The 10612-nt window shown below is 36.2% G+C and overlaps 1 protein-coding gene across 2 annotated transcripts in view; it reads left to right on the plus strand.

Annotated features, from left to right (window-relative positions):
* The first annotated feature begins 2475 nt into the window (after positions 1–2475).
* Positions 2476–10612, plus strand: part of LOC107690243 (germ cell-specific gene 1-like protein) — a 17045-nt gene continuing 8908 nt past the window's right edge. For both annotated transcript variants that reach the window (XM_016488498.1, XM_016488499.1), the window contains exons 1-2: positions 2476–2901; positions 7053–7100. In XM_016488498.1, coding sequence (XP_016343984.1) covers positions 2613–2901; positions 7053–7100 — 337 coding nt within the window. In that variant the 5' untranslated portion in view covers positions 2476–2612. The remainder of the gene's footprint in view (positions 2902–7052; positions 7101–10612) is intronic.

The following is a 10612-nucleotide window of genomic DNA, read 5'->3' on the forward strand; positions in this document are numbered from 1 at the left end:
TACTCTAAAAGCCCGCACTAAACATGCCTCTCTGAAGCAAACGGCACACAGCATCATTTCACCAGCGAGGGGATAAATAAATGAAAACTATCACAAAAACGAACTTGACAGAAGCGGACGTTTCGTCCTTATAAAGATTTTAAAAGTCTCCAGCATCGATATTTTACCAATGATTTACGATTAAACAATTTTGGGAAGTCGTGGCCTAATGGTTAGAGAGTCGGACTCGTAACCCAAAGGTTGCGGGAGAACATACTTGTACATAAGAAAACATACTTGTTCAGTCACGGCTGCTCCATTTATTTGTAATCACAAAAATGCATAAAACAACTCAGTCCATTTAAGTCCAAAGGCATACACGTATAACACAATAGAAAAACACTGATAAACCCATGTTTGCGTCAACTTCTTTAAAAAGATGAAGAATTCATATACATTTTCAAAGAAATAATATAATGTGAGGATGTTTGGGCGCTGTCCTGTTTCACTATATGCTACTGTTATCCTTTCAGCCAAATTGTGAGGTGCAAGAGCATGTCAGGAGAAGTAGAATAATAATTAATTATTAATCTGAATCAGTACACTATAACGAAAACAATAGCTTAAAAATGAAAAGAAGCAGGTTTTTGCGATCATCAATGGAAACCGATAAACTCCTGGAAAGTCCAAGGATCCAGTAAGCGAATTCAAACAGTTGGACAAAACAGCGCTAATGCAGAGAAAAACACAGCCAATTTAATCTGAGATTGTGGAGAGAATAGTGACTCACGTCCAGATGTCAGAAAATGATTCTTTTCATTGTGTATTTGGATTAAAAGCAAGAATGTTTTATAATGGACGCTGCCTGGCTGAGGTGTTATGCGGTGGTAAGAAGTTTAGCGATTCTGAATGTATCCAGTGGAGGTTTAGGGGTCTTTGGTGTCTCCCTGTGGTCCTGTTTGGTATCGCAGCTTGACTTATGGTTATTTGTATTGAAAATGTTTGTTTAAAACCCTCATACGTCCCTCCCGAACCTATAACAAAAGTGTCCCTCGTGGGTCAAAATGACCCAAAGGCCAAAAATGACACAAATGTTAATTCGCACCCTGACTGAGTGTCTCTGATGCCATCTGGTGGGGAAAAATGACATAAAATTGCATTTTATGATTACAGCCACTAGAGGGGCCTATTGAATCCTATGGAGATTCTTAAATGAGCCAAACAAGTGAAATCTTTAAAACTACACCAACTTGAGGCTTCATTAAGCTTTCAGATATATCTCAAGGCTTTCAGATATATATCAAAACATTAAAAAAAACCTATATTTTGTAAAAAAAATAAAAAAAAAAATGAAATGAAATTGATACTGAATTTTAATCCAAACACATGCATATTCATACAGTTTCATAAATATGTAATAAATATAAAAGATACATTTCTAAATATAAATATGATATAAACTCATTGGTCTCCACCCCATCACTCAAATTTAACTGTGTTAAGTAAAAAAAAATAAAAAAAAAAAAAAAAATTCAAAATGACAGTCATTTCCCAGCAGAAACATCATAAATGCTATAATGTATTTCAATGGGAGTGTGTGTGCCATGTGTGTGTTTGTGTGTGTGTGTGTGGGAGGGGGGGGGTATGTGAGTTGGGGACATTCTGCAGTCTTAGCCCTTTGTTTGGGTATGCATCTTTTCTGGATTGTGTCAGATTTTATATAGTAAAAAAAAATCAAATAAATAAAAAAAATGCTGTTTTTTTCGGACATTCCATTCATTCCTATGGCCGGGTCAAAATGACCTGCGAGGGACACTTTTGTTACTTTTTTTATCACACCCACATCGAATCCTCGAATCGACTCAATTTTTTTGTGTGTGCTCCATGCTCAAGTGTGACAAAATTAAATAAAAAAAATCCGCAGTTTTTTTCGTAAATTCCATGCTTTTCCAGTGGCGTTAGTTAAAAATTAGTTAGACGGATTAATCACTGATTGGTTGTGGCACTATACACAGCCTACATTGTGAATTATGAAAATTAAAAAGTAGTTATTTAATATAAAAGATAGATAAATAAATAAATAAGGGGTGGGTGAGTACCGGCACTTCTTTTTTTCCCCACTTCAAGCATTGGCTATAAGTCCCATAAAAAAAGTCGACTGCAAATCTGCAAGTCGCGAAATAATTCGCACACTGACGTCATTGACCCATACTTTAAGGAAATAGATTCATGATACCAAGAGGTGCCAAAAACAGTTTCACATAAGTCAAGATATAGCCTACCAGACAGCAGAGCAAGAATTAAATAAATAATAGGAAAGGGAGACGCGCGCGCAGAGAGAGAGAGAGAGAGAGAGCGAGAGAGAGAGAGAGAGAGAGAGAGCAGTTGGCAGCGTGAGTGTCTGTCTCAAAGATGCCTCAGAGATCTTTCTTACTTGAGTCACGTCTGTCTCCACGCGCCAGAGGAGTGACGCTCATTTCATATGTGTGAGGATCGAACCTGTCGCTGTCACTTCGGGCCAGTGAGCAGAGGTGAGGTGAGCGCAACCGCTGCACTTTCCTCACACCAATCAAGATTTTTCAGCCCAGTTTGAATTAACTCATTCACGTGTGTGAGCCACTTCTTATAGGACTATGAAGACCACTCGAAAATGCCGTGCTCTGCTGTCTGTGGGGTTAAATCTTCTGGCACTCTTATTCTCAACGACGGCGTTCATCACGACCTACTGGTGCGAAGGGACTCAGCGGGTCCCCAAACCCAACTGCAGTAAAGAAAGACGGCATAATTGTATTGACTATGGGGTAAACGAGACAGACCCGAGTAAAGTTCACTATAGCTGGGAAACGGGTGACGACCGATTTCTCTTTAGGCATTTTCACACAGGGATCTGGTACTCGTGTGAGGAGAATATCCATGGAGGAGGTGAGAGTTCGTTAAGTCCGTTACATTTCATTTGTCTTCTAGGCGTTAAAGTACTTTGAAATGTATCCCTAAACGGTGTAAATCAATGTAAAGAGTGCTGTTATTACGTGCTATCTACCTCTTTTTTATGTACATTTAGAAAACGTATGAAACGTTGGTCACACTTTAGTTTGGGAACTAAACTTGTTCAGTTCTCACAATTCAAGCTCCTAATTTGCTGTTTATTAATAGTTAGTAAAGTAGTTGTTAAGTTTAAGTATTGGGTAGGAGATCTAGAGTTCATGCAGAAAAAGGCATTAATATGTGATTTATAAGTACTAATAACCAGCCAATTCTCTAGTAATATGCATTCTAATAGCAACTAGTTGATAGAATTGGTCCCTAACCTAAAGTGTTACCGAAACGTTTTAATTTATAACATGTAGGCTACTGTCCAGTAGGCTATAGTAAAAACTTCAGTTCATTGTTTTAGACATGTAGGTGAAAAGCTACGTTAAACAAAAGAACCTTCTATCTGTCAATTAACGTCCATTAGCATTCATTAACATCATCACAAATCAAATTCTATATAATGAAATTAGTGTTCTTGTGCTGGGGAAACGACAACATGTCGTGTGTAAAGCAGTGTGAATGTGTTGCGCAATGGATTGGAGGGAATGGTTGTGTGCCAGCAGCTTTGGAAACATCTGTCAGGATTTACTTACTCTCAATGAGTTTTGAGGAACTTGGTAAGGCGCCATTAGATAACCACGTTCCCCATGGAACACAGTGAAATAAGCAGCTCTTGCATAGCCTCGTATTTTTAAAGGATGCCCTCTCTAAAATGTTTTTTTAATCAGACAGGTCCGTTTTTCATGAATTCTATGTTAGATCATCTGGAGTTATTGGTTAGTAAACGCACATCAAGATTGTCCTGCAAAAGGAATAGAATATGAAAGGAAAATGCGACTGTCTTTTGCTTCTTCACGTTTAATTAAATCGTTTTTCAGAATAATCTTTAAAATTTATGTCCAGAGAGAAAACCAGTGCTTTAATGTCCAAATAAACTACAGTGGAAAAAGAAGTGAAGAAATCTTTACTTGCACAATATAGTATTGGTACACTCTAAAAAATGCTGGGTTGTTTCAACCCAACTTTGGGTCAAATATGGACTAACCCAACTGTTGGGTTAAATTTTTACATTACATTTTTAACCCAAAAGTTGGGTTAGTCCAAATTTGACCCAAAGTTAAATTTTTTAGAGTGTACCATCAATCATGTGAAAAAAAAACCCTCTGTTTTCCAAGAGAAAAGCTTTATTTATTCAGTCTCAAGAACATGCTGAAGAAGTTTATCTTAAAAATATTTTATTCCTCACAAAAAAAAAAACTAAAAAAACATGCTATCTTAATCTTTGAGTTTAAGGTCAATGCAAAGCTTGACAAGAAAAAAGAAGTCAAAAGTAAATTCTGTAGATCATTTCATTATGACAGTGCACTACAAGGTCACCAGATAAATCCAGGAACAAGGGTTGCCAGGTTTAAAGTCGTATGAGATCAGATCATTGTTCTCAGACATGCTGACATAATGTCTTTAATACACAGACATAAACAGAACGTTTAGTATTGTATTCAATTTAATCCAACAGACTTTGTCAAGGGAGCGAGAGGTCAGTGTGTGTTACGCTGATGAGGATTAAGTTATGTGGCTCAGTGAGGTTTTTTTTCTATTTTTGTCAGCATTGCTGTTGACACCCTCTTCTATTTAGTGATCAATGGGATTTATGATTAATCTGACAACAGTGTCAGACAAGCTTTGTGCTGAAAACTCATCAGACATCCACACAAGTAGCTCAGCTCAATTTTTGCGTAATGATTTATCATCATCATTAACATAATATTCCAAACCTATAACATTTGTAAATGCAGTATCACCTTCCAGATTTACCAGTGCATCAGTAGAAAAAAACATAAAAAGTAAAACAAAAGTTAAGATGGTTTTGACAACTGGTCGGTTGTCAGTTGCTTTTATCAATTCGCTTAACATCTTGGTGATGTTTTGAATCCATTTCTTGTAAATACAGAAGCAGTTTAACTGCCTAAACTGCAGAGCCATCAATAAAAGATTTATAAAGTGACTAAAACGTCCAAGAATTTGACTGATAGTTCCGGCGGTGGAGTGGCAAAGACAAATTCATAGACGGCATGAAAATGTAGAGTGCTAATTAATAAATCATACTTAAAGATCTCTTCTCTTTGCCCATTGCCTGATCATACAGTACCACATAATAATGCTAATGGCCATCAAATCATCCACTCTCATTACCAATGCAATTACCCTCAACCTGCCTCAGATAGCAGATTAAACACATTAGAGGTCGATCAAAAGCCAGGGGGCTTTATTTGTATGGAATATTGGAAGAACAGGAACGGATTGAATGGAGATGATTACAGCTTTTAGATCCATAATGAGTGAGCCAGCCCATGTCATTCTGATTCCCACAGGGTAGGCATTGGAAAATGAATAGCATATTCTTCTCAATATGCATGTGATACAATTGCATCACGTTGTGCCTAAGATTAAGTATTTAAATGCTAAAAGCATATAGATTAGTGTAAATTGCACATAGATTTCTTGAATAAGTCACCTCTGGAAACTTTGAAATGACAGCTTTTCTTTTTAAGATTTAAAATAGCTCTATTCAAATCTGACCAGTTTACAGATAAGTCTGTATCAGAAAAGGGGACTAAAATGTATCATTCTACATTTTATTGATATAAATGAAATGATTACCACAAGTGCCTCACCTAACTGGTGAAATAAAGCTGACTAGAAATTCAATTACTCATGTTCTTGCATCACCGGCCTTTTTGGAATCGGTTAATGTATTTCTCCGGTGCAGTTAGATTCCTTATTTAAATTGAGGAGAGGTTACCATGGGCCACTTATCTGCCTTGCAGAAGGATTATACTCCCTCCAGGGACCTTATTTACTGAAGAAAAAAGCTCAAGGGAGACGTAATGAGAAAAGAAGTGCACTTAGAAGGTCCAGAATATGAAATCCAGAATATGACTCCCTGTCATGTTCAATGGCAACCTAATGTGTGATCAGTCACACTCTAAACTACTTTCTGTTTGATTCTTTCTTTACTTCTGCTGTCACTACAGGGCAGGTCTCTGTAAGGAACCACAAGTGGTATATCCTTTGTTTTGATTTCACTGATTGAACCTTCAAAAGTCTCATTCTTCCCGGCTTTTTAGTGGTGCAATTTATCGGCATTCATTTGAACTGCTTTTGAACTTTAGCCAAGTTTTTAAATGCTACTTTAAATCTTGATTTCCTAAGGTAATAAAACATTGAAAAGCTTGTGGGATCTGTAATGTAGACGATGCCGTACATAAAGTTTTGTTGAGTCTGACAAGCCTGGAATTATGAGTGTTGTGTCTGCAGACTTACGCAGCTTGCTAATATATTTATTACATTCTTTGAACTGGGCCACACTGTAAGAGAAATTTGAGCCACATATAGACACAAAAGAAATGGTTTAAAATGTTGCTGTCTTCACATTATCATGCTACTTTGGATCATCTCTCACTTCTATCTGACCTCTGTCCTTTAAGCAAAGCTTAGCATCTTTCACCCCTGCACTGGCAAGATTATTATTCAAACTTGCAGTTGCAGACTGAAGTTTTATGAAGAAATGGCCTTGAGTCTCAAATGATCCTCACCAGTTTAATTAAAAGTCCAATTTGAGAGAATGCACCAAAAACTCTTTATGTTCTAGCCCAGAGACACATAGGACAATCTTAATTACAACAGTTATTTTGGTTAGACCACAGACAATTGGTTTACTTGTTTTATCGAGGCAAGTACAGACTCTACACATTTTTATGATTGCGATTAGTTACAAGAAAAGCATGCTGTATGCTATCAATTTAACAAGCAATGAGTGTGCAAAAAATACATATAGGCTAACACTAAGAAACACCACGATGTCACTTAAGACAAAAACTAAAGTGATGGATTGATCCAAGGGGAAGCTGACTGCTAAAGCTGTCTTATCACTGGAAAACAGCACTGTAAAGATGAAGCTGAGCCCTCTGACTCTCAGTACACAAAAAGAGCTTGTAGAGCACAGATGTTAACTCTTCGGTTGTCTTGTGTCTTTCCAGGTGAGAAATGCAGGAGTTTTATTGATCTGGCCCCGGCATCTGAGAGAGGTGAGTAATGGCTGTCATTAGAGTGCCATTCAGGCTTGTGCGACAGCACACACCGAAACTTACAAATGACGGATCTCTTATGTCCGCCTTGGAGCATCCTTGCTTTATTATTTGATGCATGCTACATATATGGTACGTTGACTGATGTACGCATGTTGGAGTGAATGTTGACATTCTGCAGGCCAGTACAGGTTATGTGCTTTAAGTATGGCAAACTGTTATGTAAAAAGTAGAGATCGACCGATATATCGATTTACCGATATTTTCCCGATATTTAAGCATTTTACAATAATCGGATATCATTTACTATATAATCATTATTTCGATAATAAACATCTAAATAAATACATCTCTATGGAAATTAATTTATTATCTCCTCGAACGATCGCAGTTTGAGTATAGTTCTGTGTAAATGCATAGATAAACTGCGCTGTCAGCAGGCATTTCCTAATCTAGAACGACAAAAACATTATTGTTAATTCTGATATAACATGCCAGTTGAGAAATGCAATAAAATACAAGGTTTTGTTTGTTATATTTCAATATTCCAGAGAATATTATTCAGTGAATTAACATTATCCAGTGAATTATTCTTCACTCTTAAGCCTATTAAACCGCTTATAAACCTACTAAAACTGTAGTTTAAAATGAAGTTGATATGACTCCTTTTATTTATTTCTTTTCTCCATTTGAAAACATTAGACCTTCTACATTTATTTTGCTTATTGTTAATATTAGTGTTGCTGCTGATGCTTTAAATAAAATGTTTTTTTTTTTATTGTAATATGAAGATTAAATTTAACATGAAAGACTGGTAATTTTCAACACTTTTTTTTTTTTTTAAGATGACTGAAAGGAGGAAAAACCAAAGTGAAGTATGGGCTTACTTCACTCAGTCATTTATTTACTTTATAACAGTAAATATATATCGGTTCTGCATATCTGTTATCGGGCACATAAACACGCAAATAATTGGTATCGGTATCGGTTATAAAATATCAATATCGGTCGATCACTAGTAAAAAGTGTATAAGAGTTGTGCCCTGTTATAGGACATGTGAACCTGCTTAGAACATTTCCTTATACTGTCCCCTTCTCAATCATTTATTTTCTTCTTTCCACTGTTCTATGAATAAAAAGTGTGTAATAATAACAATGATAAGCCTCTGCTGCAATGTCACTCTTTAGTAGAGGGTGAGGGTGTTTCTTCAGCAGACACTTTTATGTGGCAGGTGTTCATTTGTATAACAGATTTCAATATTGTTCTCTATGAAGGTCACATTTAACCTGGGGAAATTTTTTTCATGCTTTTCAAATACCTTTTATGTATAATTTATACTATTATTCTAGTCCCAGGCCAAGACCTTTCATCTTAAAGTCTGAAAATCTATTATAAATGAGGTTTAAACTTGATCTAAAACAAAGAAAAGTCAAAGGAAATATCACTTGTGAAGAGATTGTTTTCAGTGCATAATTTCCAATCAGCCTAGTAATAAAAAAGTGTGGAAATATTTAGGATACATAAGGTTATTTTTCCAAAAATGTAAAAAAAGACATACAGAATGCTGATAAACACAATACATAATTTGAGGTGTGATACTGTAAAAATGTAACAGAAAATGTGAAACTTGTGTGTCTACACTGTTAGCATACAAATTAAACAGTAAAAGTGTGAATATTGAGTTTATTTTCTAAATGTCCACCGGACCTGTAGTTGAAGAAACACCCACAAACAAAAATCTGATCCAATATTGACTACAAATGTTACTTTTCTTTGAGGTTACGTTTGATAACGTAATGTGTTCCTTTACTAAAAATCTTTTTAATGGCATGCTTTATTGTTGATGTTTTCTTCGCGGTGGCAAAGCCTTCACAGGGGAAATATCATTTTGAATATGGATTTTTTTTTTCAGTTCAGGGGACTGCTGCATAATACATCTGGCCTTGAACAAATCTGGAGATAATACTCCGCAATCAAAAAGGAAAATGAATTTTGCTTGCAAATTACATCTGCCACAGTTTCAGGGGAGAACATTTGCAAGGCAAACTACTCCATCCTCTGTTCTCTTTAGACCCCGGTTTTTATCTTTTAAGTCATGACTGACTCTCAAGGTCTCCAGTGATAAGCTCATTTGATATTTGTGGAATCAGCCGAAGAGTGATGGTAGTGAATTATGATTGAAGTGTTTTCAGATTCACGCCTCTATCTAAGTGTTGTCTTGTACAGAAGCTTGTCAAAAAATTGTTTGTGCAAAAATTAGAGTGAGAAATTTGATTTATAACTACCGAATATGCTCAGAAGATATAGTGCTTCTGTCTCTATCCTGTCTCAGTGACGCCATAGCTCAGACAATATCAAGCCCTCAAACAGTGCTTTTCTCTGGGACCGCCTCAAGGAGCCCCCCGAGAAAATTGACACATTGTTTATAGTTGCCTCTGAAAAATGTAGGGCGGACTTTCAAAGGTGCCCCGTTGTGTTTGAACTCTTGAAGACAAACACTCCAGACATTAATATGACATAATGCCATCATATTTCAGATTAAAATGCTTTAATCACTCACCACCTGCGTTTCTCTCAAAGTCTGTCATCTTTTATTCAACGTGTGTGAGGGAATGCGTTGAGAAGCCCCAAATGAAGCCAAATTTCACTGTGGATAATGAGGAGCACAGGTGTAGCAGCAGACTAGACTGTAAGGTGAACTCTGAATGCTGAAAGTAAGCAAAATAGTGTTATGTTCTCAGACCAAAACAACCTCTGCTATCTCTTCAGAGCTCTCCTCAGAGGAAGCTCTGGGGCGAATGGGATTTCTGCTAATTAGGAGGAGCTGATTGCTGTTATGGAAACACCCTGGAGTCAGTCTGATGGATACAGTTATGTTTCCCTAATCTCTCAAAAATACCTTTATAAATAAAATAAAATAGAGATTAAACATTCTTTTAATACACAAGGGCAGCATTGTTTTTAAATTGCGGCTAAAGAGAAAATCGACTTCTAATAAGTACTCAGGAATGTTTATGCATTTCTTTACTCCTTTTTGTTGTATACAACATACAAAGTCCAAATGCTTCTATTTTGCATTTCTCTCTCTCTCTCTCTCTCTCTCTCTCTGTTTTATTATTATTATTGTAATATACACAACAGTTCAAAAGTTTGGGGTCAGTGTTTTTGTTTTGTTTGTTTAAAGAAATTCACTCTTATATTCAACAAGGATGATTTTAATTGATCAAAAGTTACAGTAAATTAATGTTACAAATTAATTAAAAAAAAAATCAGAAATATTAAAGGGGTCATATGATGCTTTTTTAAAGATCATTATTTTGTGTATTTAGGGCATGTTGTTTAATTTTAAACTGTAATTTTGATTTTCGTAACGGGCCCTTTTTTGGAATATCATAATTTTAGTCTTTTTCAGGTTAACTGACAAGGCCCATGTCTGACAGAAGGTGTGCAGGAGCTCCAGGTGCTGCTGTAGACAGACTTTTGGGGGGGACAGCAGCACTAGATCATCCGC

This window comes from Sinocyclocheilus anshuiensis, unplaced genomic scaffold, assembly GCF_001515605.1.
Source record: "Sinocyclocheilus anshuiensis isolate Anshui unplaced genomic scaffold, SAMN03320099.WGS_v1.1 scaffold461, whole genome shotgun sequence".
NCBI classification, from domain to species: Eukaryota; Metazoa; Chordata; class Actinopteri; order Cypriniformes; family Cyprinidae; genus Sinocyclocheilus; species Sinocyclocheilus anshuiensis.